At 40.1% G+C, this 23,808-nt stretch overlaps 1 protein-coding gene across 2 annotated transcripts in view; it reads right to left on the bottom strand.

Annotated features, from left to right (window-relative positions):
- Window positions 1–23,808, bottom strand: part of LOC115420004 (cadherin-4-like) — a 346,596-nt gene that overhangs the window by 62,266 nt on the left and 260,522 nt on the right. For both annotated transcript variants that reach the window (XM_030135107.1, XM_030135108.1), the window contains exon 8: window positions 15,485–15,657. In XM_030135107.1, the coding sequence (XP_029990967.1) occupies window positions 15,485–15,657 (173 nt within the window). The remainder of the gene's footprint in view (window positions 1–15,484; window positions 15,658–23,808) is intronic.

Raw genomic sequence — 23,808 nt, 5'->3', positions numbered from 1 at the left:
GCAACAGCCCAGTCCCGCCACAGGCCTTGAGCCTCACAGACTTAATCTGCAGAAGCTGAAAAGCCATCAGAGGCCACACAAACACCTGTACAAAAAGCCAGGCCAACAATAAAACTCAATCCTTTTTTCACAGGGACTAAATTAGGTAGTTTACCGTCCAAGAGACTGCTGAAAGAACAGGGACTATAGCTCCAGGCTATCAATGTTAGCAACTGAACAAGTCACACCAAGCAGCAGACAGGACAGGAGAAAAACCTGCCTCACAGCTGCTCACGGTTTGTAAGCAAATGGATGTACACTCCAGTGAGGGTTTAGTAACAACAACAGAATAGAAGAAATAATAGTCGTAACAGGCAAAGCCACGTCAAACAACTTAAACAACTTATTTTTTTTGGCAAAACTCAGAAGCTGACTGTGCATTTTTACTTGCTGCGTTCTGAAAAATCACTCGGGGTAAAGCAGGAGAGACCAGGCAAGAGAGCCTTGCACTTTACTTGTGTCTTTGTGGATTTGGTTCTGGCCTGCCAGGCTCCTACTGGCCACAGTCATTAGCTTGTCACTTACAATCTGTCTCAAAGGGTCTAGCTCTCGCGGCCAAAGCTGCAGAAACCAGCTCCTTTCTTTCCTTTGACTACGCTGGCTCTCGGGCTCAGCAACCCCCGGTGTCAGTGACCTACGCTGCAGTTTCGCTTTAGTTCAACTGAGATTAGTTCTGTTAAATGGACTGGATTTTATTTGAATCACATGTTATTAGATTTCACTTTAGTTCACGTATACATCCACCTGGTAAAAGAAGCCAACGGAAGCAGCATTCACCTTCAAGCACCCAACATGAAACACATTCAAGAGTTATTTTTAGGGTTACATTCGCACCATATTTGGAAGATGTTGAAAACAGGAGTTGCTTCCTTTGAAATACATGCATTTTCTTGGCCTGACCAGCATGACCCTAACCCTAGGTGAAAGAGATGAAAAGGGTAGATCAGTGTTATTCAACCTTGGGGTCAGGACCCCACGTGGAGTCGCCTGGAATTCAAATGGGGTTGCCTGAAATTTCTAGTAATTGATAAAAAAAAAAAAAAAACAAACAAAAACCTACTAATAAAAAATCTATGGTGAGTTGAGAGAGACAATCACAATCCATAAAAGACATGACAAACTGTGAGTCTGAAACTGAAACACTGTGGTACCATTTATCTTTCATATGTTCATTGTGGTCAGTTTCAGATGCTGCAGCTCTTTCATAATTCATAATTTGAGTTGTTGTTTGTTCAGTATTAATTGTCAGCCTTGTAAATCCAAGCTGGACTGACCGTACATATCCTGACCAAGGAAAATAAAATTCTCAATTTGTGCAGTAATCTACACCTGGCTTTTCTGTCTCCGTCCAGAATAGTACACATTATACAGACTAAATGTCATCTAAAATTAACGTTTATTTGCAACATAGTATAGCAAACTATTATACGATAAAAAACAAATTAATTTTAGAAAAAAAATGTCTCCGTTTTGAATGTCTGGGGTTGGCAGAAATTTGTGATGTTAAAATGGGGTCAAGAGCCAAAAAAGGTTGGAAACCACTGGGGTAGATGTTACACAAAAGATACCTATCAGCACAAGAAGTTCCTCCAGATACTGCATATGGTCTGAAAGTAAATACAGTCTGCAAAATTATATTCTATTTTCAAACCTTCTCCAAAGTTGTTCTAAAAATAAGCATAAATGTCTCCATCTTCATCATCTATCCTGCTTTTCATCCCTCACGGGGACACACAAACAGCTTACAAACACTAGGTTGAAGAAAACACATGCCAGTGGTGACTTATTATGGAGCACCACACTGTTCTCGCAAAGCTTTACACTGACTTCTGTTACCCAGACACTCAGGTAAATCTGCAATATGAAGTCAAAACATACTCATTATAATCGCCTCCACATTTACGCCAACAGCTCAGAGTCAGATACTGGATAAATAAAGGCTGTGAGTCACATATGAATAAGGCAGACGTCATAAAAACATGAACATTTGGAAAGTAGTTCACTTAATCATCCAACAGAGTGATATATGAACAGGATGGGATAAAAGAAATATACAACTCTGAAAAAAAATCACAGACCACTGCCAAATTATCCCTTTTCTCTGATTTCTCCATTTAAAGGTCAGTTTTTGAGGCAAATGAACATTTGTGTTTTATTTTATTAATATAAATATAGTTATTTACCTCTGCCAAGGAGGTTATGTTTTTGCCAGCATTGGTTTGTCTGTCTGTCTGTCTGTCTGTCTGTCTGTCTGTCTGTCTGTGTGCAAGATAACTCAAAAAGTTATGGACAGATTTGGATGAAAATTTCAGGAAATGTTGATACTGGCACAAGGAACAAATGATTAAATTTTGGTGGTGATCGGGGGGGCACTGATCTGCCTTGGCGGAGATCTGCGCTTTCTGAGCGCTTTTCTCGTTTAGAACATGTATTTGTAGAACACGACACATGGTCCAAATCCCAAACAGATGCGATGTTTTCAGACTTAAATAATGTAAATAAAACCAGTTCATATTCATGTGTAAACAACACAAACTGCTGTTGGACCTGGGTCAAAGGTCACACATCCATATTTGGTGGAATAACCCTGATATTCAAGGACAGCTTCCACGTGTCTTCTCTGTCCTCCACTGTTGTTGGATGACTTTATGCAGCTCCTGACAGAGAAGTTCCAGAAGCTCAGACATGCCCCATGGCTTGGACTATCCATGTTCCTCCAGAAGTTTTCACAGTGGGTTCCTGGTCTGGAGATTGGACTGGACCTGACAGGGTCTTCATCTGGTGGTCTGTCATCCACACCTTTATGGACCTACCTGAGGCCAGGAGCATTGTCCTGATAGAAGAACCAGTCCAACTCACAGTTTGGGAACACTGGCAGAGCACAAGTCCAGTAGTTTTCCATAGTTACCTTTGGATTACAGCAGGGATGTCAAACTCCGGTCCTCGAGGGCCGGTATCCTGCATGTTTTAGATATTTCCCTCTTCCAGCCACACCTGGTTCAATTAATGATCAGCTCATCATCATGCTCTGCAGAAGTCTGATAATGATGTAATGGCTTCCAGGTGTGATGGAAGAGGGAAACATCTAAAACATGCAGGATGCCAGCCCTCGAGGATCTGAGTTTGACACCCCTGGATTACAGTTACTTTTGTGGTAGTAATAGAACCGTTTTAGCTGATTGGAAGAAGATAGTGATGGACACAGTAGCAGTGTTTATACTTCTGCTTCTGAAAGAAGACATGGATCAGCTGTTTATTCAGTAGAAGGTGTGTTTGGTTTGGAATTCAACAGACACAGGATTGGAATGGAATGGAATGGAATACAATGGACTGTCATACATGTACACATGATGATTTCACAGGAAAGTGCAGTGGTCTCTGAATTTTTCTGGAGCTGTAAGTATGATAGACATTCTTTTGCTAAACCAAAACAATTGTACTTACAGGACAATTTGAAATGTTTTGATCTGCTGAGAAAGTTTTTTCCTTTCATCACTGGCCAAAAGAAGATGACCATGTTATAGTAAAACACAGTCACAACATACCCAGATAAGTGTGAAAGGATTAAAACACTTCATTAAACTGAGACCTTGAACAATTCAGGCTGTTCTAAAGACAAACAGAAGCTGGTCCAAAATAATAAGATTAAAATCGAGTGTATTTTTAAACATTTCTTAGCTCTTTTGACTGAATACTGGCTAAAAGCCGTTAACTTCCACCTACATGCATCAGTACTTCTCATTCAGCAACCAGCTCACACTTCTCTGATGGCTTTACTGTCTGGCTCTTGAAGCTCAGGAGTTAGGCAGTCAGTTAACATAACTCAGTGTCTCTGGAAAAAACAGAACCCATTCAGGGTGCCGGCTTTCAGCCCCAATCCCCAGTCTGGCTCTGCAGATCCTAAAAGAGCCAGTCTGCGGGCACTCATGTCCTTGAGACAGTCCAGGCAATGTCCTAATCGATGGCGAGACCATCCAACACAGAGCTGGCTTCAGCCTGGTGGACAGCCTGGATCCCAGCCACACCACAACGAGCCACGTCGGATCGCTCCAATGCAGAGCTCCTGGGAGATGGAGACAGCCTGGGGTAATGAAAGACAACAGCTTGGCCTGCCAGTGCAGCCGCTGCCAAGGAGAGAGGGCACAAAGGGAGAACATCCACGCCAGCTGGGCCACACTGACAACTTCAGAGTCTTGCTTTATCACTCACTCGGCTACCTGCTGCTCCAGAGGAACTTTATTAGAAAGGTTCTTTCCCATAATAAACAGACAGGGGAGTGTTTTTTTTTTTTTTTTTTTTTTTTTTTAGAGCAGCGCATTTACAGAAACTCAATAAGGCCCAGAGATGGGTATTAGAATTTTCACCTTGCAGTCCAGTCACACCTAAAGTGGACCTCAGCCTTAACTTGGACATAAAACATTTGACGTGTAAACAATGTTGGTTTTATGTTCATTAAACATTAAGGCAGTGGTTTCCAACCTTTTGTGGCTCGTGACCCCATTTTAACGTCACAAATTTCTGGTGACCCCAGACATTCAAAATGGAGACTTTTTTTTTTTTTTTTTCCTAAAATTTATTTATCTTTGATCATGTAATAGTTTGCTATACTATGTTGCAAATAACCATTAATTTTAGAGGACATTTAGTCTATATAATCTATATTATTATGGATGGAGGCAGAAAAGCCAGGTGTAGATTACTGCACAAAGTGACAATTTGATTTTCCTTGGTCAGGATATGTACAGTCAGTCCAGCTTGGATTTACAAGGCTGACAATTAATACTGAACAAACAATAACTCAAACTATGAATTATGAAAGAGCTGCAGCATCTGAAACTGACCACAATGAACATCTGACAGATAAACAGAACCACAGTGCTTCAGTTTCACACTCACAGTTTGTCATGTCTTTTATGTGTTATGATTGTCTCTCTCAACTCACCATATATTTTTTATTAGTACTTTTTTTTTTTTTTTTTTATCAATTACTAGAAATTTGAGGCAACCACATTTGAATTCGAGGCGACCCCACATGGGGTCCCGACCCCAAGGTTGAAAAACACTGCATTAAGGAAATGCCTGATTATTTTAATGCACCTCCTTCACTTATTATCATGTACACACAGATGACTTTAATATGAAGCTAAACCACATCTACACACACTGACAGCATCACTGCTATTTGACAACATTTGGCTATAATACCATCATCACAGGGCAAAACAAAAGAAAGAATGACTAAATTCAGTGTCAAAGTTAAGGATGCTGGATCGACCATATTGAACTTTATCAAGTACCTGAGAACATACTTCAGTTATTTGATAACCTGAAAATGATCATTAATGCAAATGGACAGTTAACAAGTATGCTGAGCTTAGCATCAGCTGCCAACTTTCACAAATGGTACATCTCTTTTGGAACCAAAGTGTTTATGTTTTAACAGCAGTTTGTGGACTTTAATCTGCTCCTTCATTTGGCAGCAACAGTGTTGTTTTATACAGTGTGATGTTTTGCACTAATTGGGAGGATGTTATAATTATTACAACTTGTCTGAGGTGTAATATTTTCTATATTTGTTCTTATTGGCACGATGAGCCTGCACAATAAGCCCAAATATCTGTCACCACCACACATTTCAGCAGCTGACCAGTATTTTCTTCTCTAAATAGGATCTCGGTGCTGGATCTAAACTGTAGCTGTATGTTCATGTAATACAGTCATAGTTATTACCTGTAAAGGAAATCCTGTGTGTTTTTTAGTTTGTATTGTAAAATCCTGTTTAAAGTGATCATATGCCAAAAGACTAATCAATATGGAAACTGTACACCGGAGGTGGCTGGCCCATAGGGGGTGCAGGGGGCCGCCCCACTTAAAATCACACAGAGAAGAGGAGTTCGTGTCCATATGTTCATGCCAACATTCATAGAAGTTGTTTTTAATTGTACTGAGTTAATTTGTGCATCAATATACATATGAATCGAATCACCCTGGCTCACTATTTTCTCTGCTTTGCAGCCAGTTGGATTTATTTCAGTATTCTCGTCCTCGCACGATTGGATAATTGTCACTGTGAAGCCGTGTGGCCTTGAGTGAAATAGTGATGCTTTCAGGAACACAAAGCAAATATAGACAAGTAATAGACAACATTTAATCTTGCTCAGCCCATCCTTTTTCAGTTTAGTCTTGTCAACCTTTGTTTTACTTTGGTTTTTCAGCTACACGAAGACGTAGGGCTTCATTTAAGTAGGTCATAGTTAAGAAGTATCCTGTAAGGTAAGTGAATGTGTCATACTCCTGTCTCTTTTTAGTAAAAAAGGAAAAAAAAAAACACTTAAATGCAGAAAGACTTCAGTCAAACATGTCAAACACTTATGACAAGCACTATCAGTTCATCTGAAACTTTAAAAATGACTGCACAAAAATTCATGAAATTCATAAATGCTGTGTTCATATTCCTTTATGCCTCCCAGTCTTGTTTAGCATTGGTTGCCACTGCGGTATACTGAGATAAAGGAGCGATGATAACACAGGACACGCTTTGCATTCCTTAGATATAACAATCCAGTGTTCAAAGCAGAGCAGGTGGTATGGAGCAGACGATGGAACGCTCATTACAATCATAAAAGACTTGAGACTTCATTGGGACGCGCAAAAACTGACTTGTGAGCATCTCTGATAAGGCCTCAATCTCCATAATACGTGAAGCCCAAGTGAAATTCAAAGAGGCTGTAATTTCATGATGTCTGGGAGTCAAACCCACATGTACAGTGGACGGTGTGGCTCAGTTTGTTAGTTTGTTAGGGTTAGCTTGTTAGTCTGTTAGGGTTAGGGTTAGCTTGTTAGACTGTTAGGGTTAGCTTGTTAGCCTGTGGGCCTGCAGGTTTAGGGTTAGCTTGTTGGTCTGTTTGCTACAGGGTTAGGGTTAGCTTGTTAGTCTGTGGCTGCAGGGTTAGGGTTAGCTTGTTAGCTTGTTAGGGTTAGTTTGTTAGCCTGTTAGGATTAGAGTTAGCTTGTTAGACTGTTAGGGTTAGCCTGTTAGGGTTAGGATTAGTTGTTAGCCTGTTAGGGTTAAGATTAACTTGTTAGCCTGTTAGGGTTAGCTTGTTAGCCTGTTAGGGTTAGAGTTAGCTTGTTAGACTGTTAGAGTTAGCCTGTTAGGGTTAGGATTAGCTTGTTAGCCTGTTAGGGTTAAGATTAACTTGTTAGCCTGTTAGGGTTAGAGTTAGCTTGTTAGACTGTTAGGGTTAGCCTGTTAGGGTAGGATTAACTTGTTAGCCTGTTAGGGTTAGCTTGTTAGCCTGTTAGGGTTAGCTTGTTAGCCTGTTAGGGTTAGATTGTTAGCCTGTGGGCTGCAGCGCATGTGAGTTAAAGGTAGGTGAGGGTCTGTGGGTTAGGGTTAGCTTGTTAGACTGTGGGCTGCAGGTTTAGGGTTAGCTTGTTGGTCCGTTTGCTACAGGGTTAGCTTGTTAGTCTGGGGCTGCAGGGTTAGGGTTAGCTTGTTAGCTTGTTAGGGTTAGCTTGTTAGTCTGTGGGCTGCAGGGTTAGGGTTAGCTTGTTAGGGTTAGCTTGTTAGCCTGTGGGCTGCAGCGTGTGTGAGGTGAAGGTAGGTGAGGGTCTGTGGGTTAGGGTTAGCTTGTTAGTCTGTGGGCTGCAGGGTTAGGATTAGCTTGTTAGCCTTTTAGGGTTAGCTTGTAGCCTGTTAGGGTTAGCTTGTTAGCCTGTGGGCTGCAGTGTGTGTGAGGTGAAGGTAGGTGAGGGTCTGTGGGTTAGGGTTAGCTTGTTAGTCTGTGGGCTGCAGGGTTAGGATTAGCTTGTTAGCCTTTTAGGGTTAGCTTGTAGCCTGTTAGGGTTATCTTGTTAGTCTGTGGGCTGCAGGGTTAGGATTAGCTTGTTAGCTTGTTAGGGTTAGCTTGTTAGTCTGTGGGCTGCAGGGTTAGGGTTAGCTTGTTAGGGTTAGCTTGTTAGTGTGTGGGCTGCAGGGTTAGGATCAGCTTGTTAGCCTGTTAGGGTTAGCTTGTTAGCCTGTTAGGGTTAGCTTGTTAGCCTGTGGGCTGCAGTGTGTGTGAGGTTAATGGAGGTGAGTGTCTGTGGGCCGTGAGTGAGGCAGAATAATTGGTATTCAGCGGTGCGGTGCCAGAGGTAAATGATACCAGCCTAACCTCCATGTACCCCCGGTCTCCTCAACACCAGAGAACCTGCTTCACCTCTTAATTAGCACATGAATATTGTAATTAGGCAGCAGTGTGGTGGATGAGGACCAGCCAAAGTGGGCAACAAGAAAGAGTGGAGAATATATGTGGCACAAAGAAGTTCCAGAAGGGAGTATTTACACAGTCTGTGGACAAAATCAGGGGTGGAAGAAGGATTCAGATCCTTTAAGTAAAAGTACTGGAACTGTGAAAATACTACCACAGGACCACAAGAAAGGGTTCTGGATTTAAGCTTTATGTGATTTCTACTGGCAAAATCAAAAGTTGTAATGTACCCCTAACCCTAACCATAACCCTACCCTTAACCCTAACCCTAACCTTAACCCTAACCCTAACCTTAACCCTAACCCTAACCTTAACCTTAACCTTAACCTTAACCCTAACCCTAACCCCAACCTTAACCCTAACCCTGACCTTAACCCTAACCCACAGGTTGAATTTGCAGACACTGACAGTTAATGTTGTCATTGAGTTTTGGCAAATTGTCTTGATCATAAAATTAAATTCTACATTTTTCAGTTACTGATGTTTTGTGCCTTTGTAGATCCACTGTCATCTGTAAGTTGTAATTCACATGTATAAATGACAACTTGAGGTATAATATTGTTAAAATTGCACTTATTTTTCTTCGGAAATTTCCGGTCGTTCATGGATGTTGGTGTTATTCACATTTTTTGTCCATGTAAATATTTTCATACTGTAATTTTATTTTTTTGCACTGTAACAGAGAGAAAGAGTAACTATGGGATTATTTTATAAGCCCAGACTTGTTTAAAGAGCGACCATCCACTGATAACAACACAAACAACGGCAACTTTTTCTGAGCTGAGAAAAACAGGCCTGTTTTCAGCTTTCTGAAAATATACAATACATTTTCCAGCTAATCCAAGAAGGTTTAAAAGAGTTAGTTTAGCTTAAGGAGGAGATTTTTCTCACCCTGCAAAAGAACACTTAAGCTTTCAGTTTATCACAAGCACACAATTATTTTCAGTTTATCACAAACACACAATTATCACATTTAGAAATACACTGTTTCCCTGGAATACAAAGGGAGGGAAAAAATTTAAAGTGAAAAGTAGGTGAAGCCCTCAGACAAATGCAGTGACATCAAATGTTAAGATGCAGTGGAGCAGAAGTGTAAAGTTGAATAAAACTGAAATAAATAAAGACAAGTATATTGATTTTTTTTTTTTTGTAAATACATGGGTAACACTTTATAATAAGTACACACTATGAATCATTAGTTAAGCATTAACAAATACTGAATTCATTTCTTATAAAGCAAACTTCTGACATGAATACTCATTAGTATATGGTTTATCAGCGCAGTTATAAGTGTTTAACTAATCATTTGTAATCATTCACCATTCAATCATGTAGTTTGTTTGATAATCCCATGTGCTGAGTCTTTTCTTTGTTAGAGTAACTCAGACTTTTGTGAGTATTTAGGCATTGCCAACCTTTAAATCTCATTTGTAAATGCTTTATATGGCATGGATTGTGCACACTTTAGATGAGCTCACACCATATACTTAATTAATGAGTAGTAAGTGCTTTGGAACTACCTGAAAAAATGAATTTTTGTATTAATAACTGTTTATAGGACATTTATTGAAAAATAAATGTGTGACTTAGTATAAAATACACACTAACATATTCCCTAACCATTAGTACATGTCTGAATACTAAATGTTTAAATGCAGAATCCATAATTTATAAAGTATGAAAATACAATCATTCAGCACATTGTAGATGAGCTTATTAATGATGAGCAAAACCATTATAACTGTGCTGATAAACCATATATTAATGAGTATTCATGTCAGAAATATGCTTTAAGTACACAAAGTGGCCTAAACAGTTTGTTCTCTGTCCTAAAATAAATAATTAGGTTAATTCATTTGTCAGTGTTGCTCTTCAGTTTGTTAAAAGAGAATACCAGTTTGCCCTCTTGTTAATGTTGCACTTCCTGTGGAATTTTTTTGTAGTTATTTTTATGCAGAATGTGAACTGACAGAACTGTGATTAGATTTTTGTTGTTTGTTCAAAACTACCTTTCAGAGAAAAGTGCAATACTAATGTTCAAAATACATTTAGTAATATTTTATTTATTTTATTTTCTATTTGATTTATAGCAGCAGAATTATATTATTCCTGTTTTTCTTTATTCTATTGCACAGGTGTCAAACATGTGGCCTGGGGGCCAAATCCGGCCCGCCAAAGGGTCCAGTCCGGCCCTTGGGATGAATGTGTGAAATGCAGAAATTACACTCCAGATATTAAAAACCAATCTTTTTACTTTAGGGCCCATACAAAGCCCTACTTTAGTCTCAAGTGGGTCAGATCAGTAAAATACTACCATAAAAACCTACAAATAATGGCAATTCCAAATTTTTCCTCTGTTTTAGTGTAAAAAAGTGAAATTAAATGAAAAAGTGTAAATTTACAAACGAGCTTTTCACAAAAAATATGAACAACTAGAAATGTGTTAAGAAAAGTAAGTGTAATTTTACTAATATTCTGCCAGTTACTAAAATATTTTGTAAATTCGCAAATCCATTGTGATCTGTAAGTTGTAATGCACATTTACAAATGATAAGCAGAGGCAAAATAGAGTTAAAATTGCACTTATTTTTCCAAATAAATTTAAGTTTTTTCATGGTTGTTCATGTTATTGACATTTTTAAAAGGACAGTTTATAGATGTAAATGTTTCCATAATGTAATTTTACTTTTTTCACTATAAAACACATTGAAATGTTTGGAGTTGTCATTATTTATATATTATTATGTTATTAATTGACTGGTCTGGCCCACTGCAGATCATATTGGGGTGAATGTGGCCCCTGAACTAAAATGAGTGTGACACCCCTGTTCTGTTGTGTCCATAAACTGGGGGAAAAATGTTCAAAAATTCATAAATGCATTAAAGACGTTTTGAGGGGTTTTCTTTCTTCCCGTACCGAACCGAAAAAACAAAACAAAACAAAACAAAAAAAAAACGAACCGTGGCTTTCAAAACCGAAAACGTACCGAACCAAAAATTTTGTGTACCGTTACAGGCCTAGTACTTACTATAAAGTGTTACCAATACATGTACGTATCCTGCCGGGCATATTCATGTTCATGAGCTTACAGCTGGGATCTTCTTTAGTACATACGCTACTGCTGCTGCTGCCGCTAAGTGTGTGTGAATGCACACTTGGCTGTGTACAAACAACAAACCTGTCTGCATGAGTGTGTGTATGTGTGTGTGTGTCCATGTGTCTGAGTGTGTTTGTGATGATGACCTTGACAGCAGGTGGGTGAACTCCCAGGTGTGTCCCAGTTTTAGTGGGAGGATCAGAGGCAGGTGGGACTGAGCCTGGCTCCATGTGTCCACATTAATGAGCTTTCCCTCACTCACATCAGCTGCTCCTGCTGCCGCCTGGGCCAAGCTGGAAACAGGGACACAGAGCTGGCCCGCGTTCACCACACTCATTTATACAGACCCACAAATGGATCACGCTATCATGCCAAGCCAAATCTGTAGAACATTTGGATATGAAACCAGCACTGATGTATTGCATTCTTCTGTTATCAAAACCTGGTTTTGTTCTTGAGATTTTAACCGTAATTATTCTCTAAATATGCTCGCCTTACTGTTGGTAAAATCCTCCTTTAATTTCCAAAGTGTTGCCTGGCCGGCTTTAGTGCTGAAAAGGACCAGCGGGACATCTCGGAATATAAACATTATGAGACACACTCAACTGTGCTTTTATGTTTATGTAACGCAATAAAATCAGCCGACTAAGTTACGAGGATGAGATTATTCTCATAATGACAGCATATGAATTTGAATGTTTCTGTGGTTTGTAACTTTTTTTTTTTTTTTTTTTTTTTTTTGCACCACAGAGCGATAGCATGGTTTGTGAGGGTAGATGTGTGTGTGAGGATGAGCACGACTGCCCACATCCACCTGGTGCAGCTTGGGGTAAACAAAAGTCGACCCTGCGTGACCTCCCTCATTAGAAGAAGAAGATAGAGGATGGTCCAGGGCCTGTGTGTGGGTTAGTAAAAGAAGGCCATAGCCCACAACAGACACACACCAGCAGCAGTAGATGAGACAAAAGAAGACAATGAAGACAAGACTCCCCCGATGGCGTCAGTAGAGAGGCGCTGGTCATTATATCTGCCCCTCACTGCCGCACACTGACAACAACATCGCATAGCTCTGATCTGTCTTTACCAAATGTTCCAGTCTATTATTAGCTTTTTTATTTACATTCTTTTCTTATTGTTTTGTTTCTTTATAGTGTCATTAATCATGATACATGTAAGGGGAGGTGAAACTCAAAGGCGGAGAAAGAAATCATGCAACCCCCCCCCCCCCCCCCCCCCCCCCCCCCCAAAAAAAAAAAAACAAAACAGAAAAATCGAGACAAAACCGTAATGATTTAGTTTTCTTTTACATTTTTGAAAGAGCGCATGCTGCTAAAAGTGTTCTTGATGTGTCAGGCTGTAGATCAAACAGGAGTTTAAAATAATGTAGTTGCAGTTTACATCCATGTCTGTCCAGACTCATAGAATAGAAACTAAGACTTCAATAGAAATTGAATCAACTATATTAAGTGTATTTTTTTGGTGAAACTGAAATACTTACTCTATTGATACATGATTCCAGTGAGAAAGACGCATGGACAGTGGAAAGAAGAGTGGAGTCGACCTTTGACCTTTTGGATTTAGAATGACATGATTTCATGATTCATCCAATTACAGAGTTTTGTGAAATGTTGTCATAACAGGTGTATGAGTTTGAGGCTTATGTAAGTATAACGTTATTATGGGATGTTTTTATCTTTGCTAAGTTGCCGTTTGTAGAGCCACAGTTCAGACTAAACTGTGACGGTTCAGACCTTGTTTGGACGATTCCAAACAGATCTTCAGTGCAGCTAGTGACAACATTTATAGATTTACTGTGGCTGTTTTCTGTCTAAAAGCAGTGCTAAGCTAACAGAGCTAAGCTAACAGAGCTCAGCTAACAGGGCTAAGCTAACAGAAGTTTAAGTTTATACTTCTTCCTATTCCTTTTTGACCATGCAAAATTCAGACTTGTATGTGCTTGGAAATAGATTCTGTCCATTTAAATGTTTTATTTTGTTTTATTTTATTTTGTTTTATTTTGTTTCTTTGCATGTTCGAAATAAAATAAAATAAAATAAATAAATAAATATAACAGAGCTAAGCAAACAGAGCTAAGCTAACAGAGCTATAATGTAAACTATCAGCTGATGCAGCACGATTATAAAACACAGTGTTATTTCAGCCACAACTTTTCATTGGAGGAAGAAAACGATGAGCTTCATACTTTATGCAGTGAGTGTCTGAGTGATACAGTCTGTGGATACATAGCATTAATGCCTGCGTGGTTTTGGTAATCCTAAGTCTACGTAACAAACTGAACAGAAAACGCAAAAGTGGCGTTGCATTCTCACTTTTAATTCCGCATTTATATGTGCTTTTTTGGGGGGGGATCTGGATGCAGACAGACATGCAAAAGTGTGTGAAATGTCCTGTTTATGTATGTAGTATGCACACCAGGGTCTCATCCACAGCTGGCTGCACCTCCGCTATACTGGTGCATCAATAATTTGCTGAAGGTAGTTAATGGGCCTTCTCTGTTCTCTAAAATACCCTCTATAAAGATTCGTGACAACTGCTAAAATGACTCTTGGATGTAAATTAGTGCAGTTAGGGCAACTTGAAGGTCCGTCACAGGGAAATAATCCGACATGTTGTTGTTTTCCTGTTCTGGCGCGCGCCTGTATGAAAACTCTATGCGACCAGAAAAGGCAGTTTTGGTTTTCAACCTTTTAGATGGTGATGCAAGAGTGGAGCTTCATCTTTGTCTTCTTCCCCTCACCTGGGTCTGGGTGGCGGGGGCAGCAGCCTCACCAGAGGAGCCCAGACAGCCCCCTCCCCAACTACTTCCACCAGCTCTTCTGGGTGAACCCTGAGGCGTTCCCAGTCCACAGACAGAATCCCTCCAGTGTGTCCCGGGTTGGCCCTGAGGTCTCCTCCCAGATGGACATGCCTGAAACTCCTCCCCATGGAGGGGTCCGAGAGGCGTCCTCACTGGATGAACCACCTCAACTGACTCCTCTGGACGTGGAGGAGCAGCGCCTCTACTCTAAGTCCCTCCCAGAGGTCCCAGCTCCTCCCCCTATCTCTAAGGCTGAGCCCACCCACCCTGCACAGGAAACTCACTTTGGCCGCTTGTGCTCGCCACCTCATTCTTTTGGTCATTAGTGAGACTGAAGCGCTTTTAAGAATTCCACTCTGGGAGGTGGTTTAACTTGTTTGCATTTTCAATCCCCTATACGAAAGGCACATCTGATAAAATATTTGGTCGCTTTCACCCGAGAGTGTTGTCATGTGAACTGGGCTTAAGTGTGTTCTGGTATATGATGCTGTTGAGAGTTTGGAATATCAATATTACACATGAGAGTATACCCGTGTTAAGTCCTGAAGTATGAGAAGAAAAAACCTGCAACATAAATAATTAACAAACTAGAAAAGCACTCAGAGAGTGCAGACCTCTGCCAAGGCAGATCAGTCCCCCCCCGCCTCAATCACCACCAAAATTTAATCATTTGTTCCTTGTGCCATTATCAACATTTCCTGAAAATTTCATGAAAATCCGTCCATAACTTTTTCAGTTATGTTACTAACTAACCGACAAACAAACTAACAAACTACAAGCACTCGAGCGCAAACCTCTGCCAAGGCCGATCAGTGCCCCCCCCATTAAACATTTGTTCCTTGTGCCAGTATCAACATTTCCTGAAATTTTCATCCAAATCCATCCATAACTTTTTGAGTTATCTTGCACACAGACGGACAAACAGACAGACAAACCAACACCGGCAAAAACATAACCTCCTTGGTGGAGGTAATAAGATTTGGTGCCTTTGGATTATGACGCAGAACAGCCTGTCATTTTCTTTCACAAACATATTAACTCAGTCAAACCAACATGGCTATGAGGTGCAGAAGCGTCCAATCTTTGTGTGTCTGTGCCTAATATGCAAACAACTGATCTAAACATGCAGACATAAACCGACAGAAACTGGTCAGAAACTCCCAACTACACTGATGGAGAAATGCCCATGTGGAGGAAGTGTGAAAACACACACACAACAAAGTCAGGAGGATCAAACCACGCTGTTAACGGGAACTTGTAAAGCTGACGCTCACCTCTCTGTCCAAACCGGCTGCCACTGTTACTATGTCACCCGTCTCGCTGTTGATGGTGAACATGTTTGGGATGGGGCTGTGAGGAGTCTGCGAGAGGATACGGTAGCGCACCATGCCGTTCGCCGTGGTAGAGTCGTCTGAGTCGCTGGCTGTCACCTGCATCACAGATGAGCCTGCGGAGACAAAGTTAAAACGGGAACAAAGTTAAAGAATGTGAAAACTAAATGACACATTAGCAAACGCTGCAGTAGAAGAGGTCATGTTGAGACAAAAGCACGACTGAAAAACAAGATGGTAAACATCCATTAAGACATGTACTTTCAAAGTCCTCTCTACACTTCACACATTTTAGAAATCATTTAAGCCTAAGGAAGGTTTCTTCTAAGCACATTACTGTTAATGAATTTGTAGAAAATATCAAAGAAACAGAGTGGGATTTAGAGGAAAAAAACTCAGAAGAGAACAAGCCCATTTATACACAAAAACAAATCAATCAGACTTTGCAAATTGCTGTGACATTCTCTGTTCGCTGGTTACCAAGTTTAAGAGTGGGAGCTATTACAGAGAGTACAAAACCACAGACAAAATCCATTCAATACAGCCTGATTTAAAGCTGGGCTGTTTTGTCCTTTGTATATAGCAAGCTTGTGGAGCAAAGTTTTCACCGCTGCAGTCCATTTAGTAATGAGCAGCACAGAGTCTTCTGCCATTTCCACCATCCATTATTTCAGCCTTCAGCGGCACTGTGGCTGCCCTTAATGCTCCCATGCTCTCTCCCTATTTGTCTTAGAATCACAGATAAACACTGCCATTTAAGCCAGGCAGCTCAGAGGTGGAGAGGAAAAGGGAGTGTGTGTAAGAACGTGACGTGAAAGACTGCATTCATGTGTACCATTGTATGTGTGCAGCGCATGCATATGTGTTTGTCTTCATGGCACGTATCAGGCTGCAAGTCCCCGTGTCCCCTCATATACCCCCAGCAGAATTATTGATTCACACGAGTTTGTCAGCTGGGCTCACAAATGCGACCAGGCAATTAGGAGCACTTTGTGCTGGAAAGAGGAGAGATCACCTCGCCTCTCTCGCAGGGTTCTGTGAAAATGTCACTTTCCATCAGGCAGCCATTTACAGGCTGCTGCTGCTGAAAGAAAAAGACCGTCAGCTGGCAGGAAGAGGGACAACGGAGGGAAGAGAAGGATGGAGCACTAACATGCTTGAATGAGAAGACACTATAAGTAGAGAATAACAGAAAAGGATGAAGGGAGAAAGACACAGAATGTGCTGCAATACAAAAATGAATATGAGAAATAACGGATCTGAGAAGATACAGACTAGAAAGAATTGAAATTATCTGCTGGTGCAGGGACACAATTATACCTAGTAAGACTTCTTGAAAAAGAAGTGAAAGTGAAAAAGAAAAGAACCCCTGAATATAAATGGCACAGCTCTGCATGCCCCGTATTAAGTCCAATAAACCCAAAACTAGAATGGCAATTCTCTTTCATGGTTTTATTTTTTTTTCTTCATTTGAGTAACAGATCTTAAAACCCAGCTAAATGGTAAATAAACCTCTCAAGTCAGGGATAAAACCACCAACCTTGCAGTCAGTGAACACTCTGAGCCACAGCAAAATTAGATTACCTGTTGCTCCACTTCAGCTTATAAAACATCCACAGAAGTAATAATCTGCCGGTAACGATGGCTATAATGTGGTGTTGTTACATTATTCCCTCCATAATCATTAATTAACACCAAGTAAGATTCCCAGACACTCAGTTACAGGAAAAGGTCTGTGATTATCACCAATGCAAACTGGTGCAATTTGGACTTGGATTTATGAAGTAGACAGACTTCATGAGTGTTGTTAAGACGCCTGAATGACGAAGGTGTTCCAATGACACGACCGCAGAACTGTTTAAGCCACTTTAACGGGAGCAGCGCTGCAACAACCAGTATCTGACATGCATAAGGGCATACTCTCTGTATTCACAAAAATAATCCTTTTGTGTGTCAGTGTTCCTGTGTTGTGTTAATCAAGTCATGATAACCCTGGAGCGGACTGAGATTACTGGGACCCTGGATTTGATAGCTATGATGATAGATGACGTTTCTGGACCTAATGTGGAGTTGATGTTAAAAAAAAAAACTAAACAAAAATGAGCTGATCACACATTATTCATATTGTGCAATTAGTTAAAAAAAAAAACATGCATGTTTTGACAAAATTTAACCTTAATGATGGAAATTAATCTCCATAATGGATAAGGTTTGAGGCATGTGTGGTGAATTATTCCCATTTCATTTTATGATTTGGAAATAAATGTGTTGATATTGACACCTCACCAGTATTTGGAAAAATTTAGTGAATTAACTCCTACATGTGATAGGTGCTGTTAGTGAGTCTCCCAAATAAACCAGACTTTGAGCTTGAGTAGCACGTACTGTATGTTCCGGTCTATAAGCCGCTATTTTTTTCCACACACTGTGAACCCGCGGCTCTAAAATGATGCGGCTAATTTACGCTTTCTGGACTAACGATCGATCCGGCTGACAAAGAAGGAAATAGAGCTGCTGCACGTAAGCTTGGCATCATTGAAGCAATGGTGAGACGTTGGAGACGGGTTGAGTGCGGCTTATAGTCCGGAAAGTACGGTAAGCTAAAAACTCAACATGTGTAAAATGCACGTGCAGTTTATGTTTCTGTGCTTCTGTTAGGTTTCTTGGACTTTTTGTTGACATTAGCCATAGATATAAGACAGTATTGAAAATTGTTGCTACTGCAGAGGAAATTGATTCACTGCAGAAGTTTGGTGTCAGTACAAGGGCAAGACACAGCATAAGAAAAAAAAAACAGATGTCTTACATATTTCACTGTGGCATTCTATATTAGTCTCAAAAACAGAATCAAAACTACTTTAAAGCCAGCTACAACAGTGTACATCTTTGATAGGTCTGAAGTTTGTGCTGTATAACTTCTTGTCCAAATCAACTAAAACTATAATTGGGATAAGCTTTGGAATATTTCTCCATTTCCTTTCTCTATACCATTGCTTTTGTGGCACTAGGCATGGATGGTGTTTCAGCAACCTGTTTGTGTAAGTGGGCATGACGGTGGGTGGTGGTGTCGTGCTGAGCAGGTACTGAACCAGCAGTGTTCAATTATAACATCAAAGCCCATCAACATAAATCAGAAAGAAAAAAAAAACAAACAAAAAACAAACACATCTTGTATGTTTAAGAAAACTGGAGAAGTAAGAAAGCTACGTTTTGCTTCACAACATTCCAAACCATGGCTGTAAATGTCAGCCAGAACTGGAGTGCTGTTGAATTGGAGGCAGATTCAGAGGTTCCCTGTGGGTCTGTGCAGTTACAGGTGTCTCTATTCCTATAATTGGGTCTAGATGGCACCATCATTCCTGTGACAGCCTGCATGGACAGGATAATTGTAGCCTAGAATTCTATTTCAAACTTCATTAAGTCTCAAAGCAGAATTTGTCACTTTGTCCAGCAATAAAAAGAGGAAAGTCCAAGGAATGGCAGGAAGAAGAAAAACAATTATTGCGATTCCTTAGAGGACAGCGTCAATATATAATCAACCTTTCGTGTCCCACAGGGAGGAAAAGGACGTGATGTTGAATCCCGTGCCAGCGCAGCCACCTTTTATTTCAAAGAGGAGGATTCAGTGATATGATGATGGTTGACTACCGGAGCCAAGGAGAGATGCTCATGCCTGAAAGGGTTAATCTCTGAGCCTGTTTAATTCCTCTTTAATTTGAACACTAATTCCAAATCCTAATTGCTTTTCCACCAAAATCGCTGGAGCTGAAAATTTAACTGGTGGCACGGATGCGTATTGTTGGCCATTTTGCTCACGTGACTGGAGCTCACTGGCGAGGTTTATCTGCTGCCTAAACATTAGTCTGTCAGAGTCAACATCTGCCTTCCAATTAGAGTTAAGACTGAGGAAAAAAAGGATAGAGATAAACAGATATGGGATGGAGAGAGCGGTGCGACGGAGACCGATGCATACGGATGCAAGGATAGGAAGCAGAGGAGGAAATTGGAGAGCGAGGAAAAGAAAGCAGAGAAGAGAGCGGAGGTGAGAGGGCTTATAAAGACCACTAAAAGGGAAAGTACAAGGGGAAGTCAGGGAGTGAGAGGGCAGGGCATGGATGGTATAAGAGGATAATAACTCTCATCAGTGGAGGGGAGATAGAGGCTGCTCTGAAGGAGGAAACAGTGGGAATGGACAGAGAGCAAGAAGGACAAGTAGAGGTTGAGAGGTAAGAGAGGTACAGAGAAAGGGGTGAAACCCAGTGAATCTTAGACGGGGCACACAGTGGTCATACAAGAGCCTCTAATGGACTCTTCTACTCTCCAAGGACACTATTCATACCGGTCAGACCCATCCACTGTGAAATGAAGTCAAAAAGTGGCAGCATCCATACCTCGAACCCAAAAGCACCTCTTGGAGACACTTGGGCATTACTTGGCAGTAGTCCTCCTGTCTAGGGATGGGAATCGAGAACTGGTTCTGTTTGAGAACCGGATCCCAGTAGCTCGATTCCTTGGAACTGTTTGCCTGCCTGCTTAACCCTTTCATGCAATTATGAGAACCGTGGTCACAATATTTGTGTGTTTTTATTGCTCTTTAGGCATGAAAAAAACATGCGATTTAGTTTTTTTTTTTTTTTTAAGGAGTTACAAAACTGCCCACTCAGCCGGACCCCATGCATTTAATTTTTCAAACAAAGAAACATGTATTTAAAACCTAATATCAGAAAGTGATATGGAAAAGTATGCAATAAAAACATTTTTAATGTTGCTAATCAGATGTTTTCCTACATTTTAACATACTCTAATACTAGTTATTATTCATTTCATGGAGATAATTTGCAAAAAAAAACAAACCTGTTTTGTTTGTTGATTTACACTAAAACATGTCACTGCAGATCAGGTTTATCAAGAACAGCATAGTTACAGTAACAGTATGAAATGCACTGTATGGGATGATGCATAAGTGTCCACTGTGTTGGCTGGTATGGAACTAAAACAATAAAACCCATGAATTTACAAGAGAACAGCGTAGAATAGCTGTCCACTGTAGTGACCTCTATACACGAAAGGGTTAATGATTCTGCTTATTGACTCCACCTTCGTTGCGCATGTGCGATGACGTCACATGTACGCTGCATTGTTTTGGTCAGAACGTAGCCAACATGGCGTTGAGGCAGAAATGGTCTAAAAAGACGACACCAGGTCCACTGGAACACTGTCAAAGCTTCCATTTCTTCAAAAGGGTGGAATCCCTCCAATATGTTCAAACATTTGTCCGCAGCATGTGATTCATTTGATACGCTACTTAACGGCGCTTGTGAGTCTAGTGGCAGGCCGTCATCCGGGCCCAGTTCCAGTTACGGTGCGGGCAACAAATGTTGTATCCCCTCAAATACAAGTTTCCAAAGGTAGGGGAAAGGAAATGAGGTGCACAACAACAGGAGTTGAACTGGTTCCATGTAGTGGAAATGCAGCAATAGAGGAATTAGTAAAGCGTCTTTAGTTTCACTTTCACTGTACCCCCACCCCCCACCCCCAAACCGGGCCCAGAGTCATCTGTTCTTATTATTTGCACATACTGTATATGTTATATTTTCTGTGCAGAGATGGAAATATAAAAGACCGTTAATGCAAACACACCTGTTTGTACTCTTTTATTCCCTCACCCAATGAGAATCAACAAGAGAATCGATAAGGAATTGGATCGATAAGCAAAATCGATAATGGAATCTGAATCGTTAAAGTCTTATCGATTCCCATCCCTCTTGTCCCATCTATGGTGTGGGTTGAGGTGGGGGTAATATCATAGAACCTTTTAAGACCCTTTTATTGTCCCCTACTCTCATTGCTTTTGTTCATTGAATTAAGATTGAACTGAAAAGATTAGATGGAAGACAGCAGCATCTTTACAACCTGTTTATTGCTGGTGTAAAATTGACCCACTATGAAAAATGATTACATTTCACTATGGATGACTTGATCATTTTGCACAGGTGCACAAACAGACAGCTGCAGAGCATCCCCCTTACCATGTCAAATAACCTTCACTTCTAGAGTTTTAAAACTCTGCTTCATCTCATGGATGTATTATACTGTATTCTCTCGTAAGTCAAGTTTTGTCTGTCATTTTTCATCCCTGAACCACCTTTACAGGGCACTCAAATGTACTCTGAAATACTCTGAAATTCAAAACTATACTATACTGTATACTATACTCACTGTATACTATAAAATGTACTGTGTGGGGTTAATTTCACATTCATCATTGACCATTAGCTTTAGCTTAACGGTTAAGTGCACAGGTGTTTTTGGCAAAAGGCAATAAAGCAGGAAAATATCTGATGCACCTACTAAGGGTTCAACGGTACAGGTAGCCAACGGTACGGTTCCTACTGTGGTTTTTGGGCCACGGTTTTGGTACGTATTTTGTGCGTGAAGAGAACTGTTTTTGTTTTTTTTCCCAAAAATTATATTTTTATTTTGCTTGTCATTTATTTTTAGACCACGGCAGAGCAAACAAGTCTCATCTGTCTTGAGAGGCAGAGTGGATATTATGACTCCAGTTGGAGTAAAGTCCAGTTTAATCTCTACCATAGACTTTGTGCAGCCCACATTTGCAGGCCATATAGTAAATATCTGTCTGTTATCCAGTGGGACTTGGTTTAAAGTACATGTCCAACTAGAAGACTGCTGAGAGACTGCAGAGATCCACCGAGGCTAACAGTCCACTCTTCTTCTTGGACCACAGTATTTTTAAACCACAGATTATGCTCTTTGTTTTCCTCTTTTTCGCTCCTGTTCTTCCACTGGTGAGTGTGTCTGGTAGCTACCACTCTGTATTTAAAGTTTGCCTGGGGCTCTCCAGTGTTAAAAGAGAGGAGTTTAGAGGACTGTATGATGAAAATCTGGTAGAAATCCTAGTAGTTTTACAGAATCACACCAGCTGGACGGATGGTGGATGTAATACAGTTACAAGTACAAAGAGGATTTAGATTTCATCAGGCTGATTTGTGTACAAGTCGTCATCTTTCGGACAAGTTTGTTTTTCAGATGTTATTTCATGTGAAATGCTTCAATAACAGCTGCAACAACCAATCACTGTCAAGACTTGATCAGGGGGGAGGAAAATCACGCAGACACCAAATAGTTTCACAGAATTTGCTTCCATATCTATGAGGCTTGATTCACTGTTCAACGGCGGTAGTGAGTGATGCCTCTATATACAGTCTATGAGTCTCAAACTCATTTTCTTTCAGGGGCCACATTTAGCCCAATTTGATCTCCAGTGGTTCAGATCAGTAAAATAATAGTGTAATAACCTATAAATAATGACAACTCCAAATTTTTGTCTTTGTTTCAGTGCAAAACTCCCCATTAAATTATGAAAATACTTACTTTTATAAACTATCCAAACAAAAAAAGATGCGAATAACCTGAAAAAACTGAATTTCTTAAGAAAAATAAGTGCAATTTTAACAATATTCTGCCTCAACTTATCATTTCTACATGTGCATTACAGATCGGATCTAAAAAGACAATAAACACTTAGGAACAGGCAGAAAATTGTTAAAATTGTGCTTAATTTTCTTTAGACATTTCAGGTTGTTCATATTTGTTCAGGTTATTCACATTTTATTGTTACAGGATAGTTTGTAAATGTAAATATTTTCATAATTTAATGTTATTTTTTGCGCTAAAACCAAGACAAAAATTTGAAGTTGTCATTATTTATAGGCATAGTGTATTTTTTTTTTTTTTCACATCAAACCAAGAAGAAAATATGAAGTCATTATTTTTTGGAGGTTACTATGCTGTTATTTTACTGTAGATCATATTGGTCTGTATGTGGAACCTGAACGAAAATGGGTTCAACAGCCTTGACTATGGAATTTTTGCACTTTGCAAATTCATCCCACAGGCCAGATTGGAACCTTTGGAAGGCTGCATTTGGCCCCGGGACGCATGTTTGAGACCCCTGATCTAAATAAAACACACTAAAGATTCTGGGCTCATGGGTATCAAACCAAATCTTGATTCGTCAGAAATAAAACTGATGGTCGCTGGAGAAAATGGCTGGACTATAAACAAAACAAATGCTCAATTACTGCTGTCTGTGATTTAAATATTTTGTGTTGAACCAGTGACCCCAGGTTTGTGTGTTTTGTGTGTTGTATTGTCTGTTTGTTGAAAAAAACAAATAAAAACAAAGAATAAAAAAAAAAAAGAAAAAAAAGAAATGAAACTGATGGCATTTACTTTTCACAATA

Source organism: Sphaeramia orbicularis, chromosome 5, assembly GCF_902148855.1.
Source record: "Sphaeramia orbicularis chromosome 5, fSphaOr1.1, whole genome shotgun sequence".
Classification (NCBI taxonomy): domain Eukaryota; kingdom Metazoa; phylum Chordata; class Actinopteri; order Kurtiformes; family Apogonidae; genus Sphaeramia; species Sphaeramia orbicularis.
Note: the sequence above shows the minus strand (reverse complement) of the source record. Positions and strands in the feature narration are given on the sequence as shown.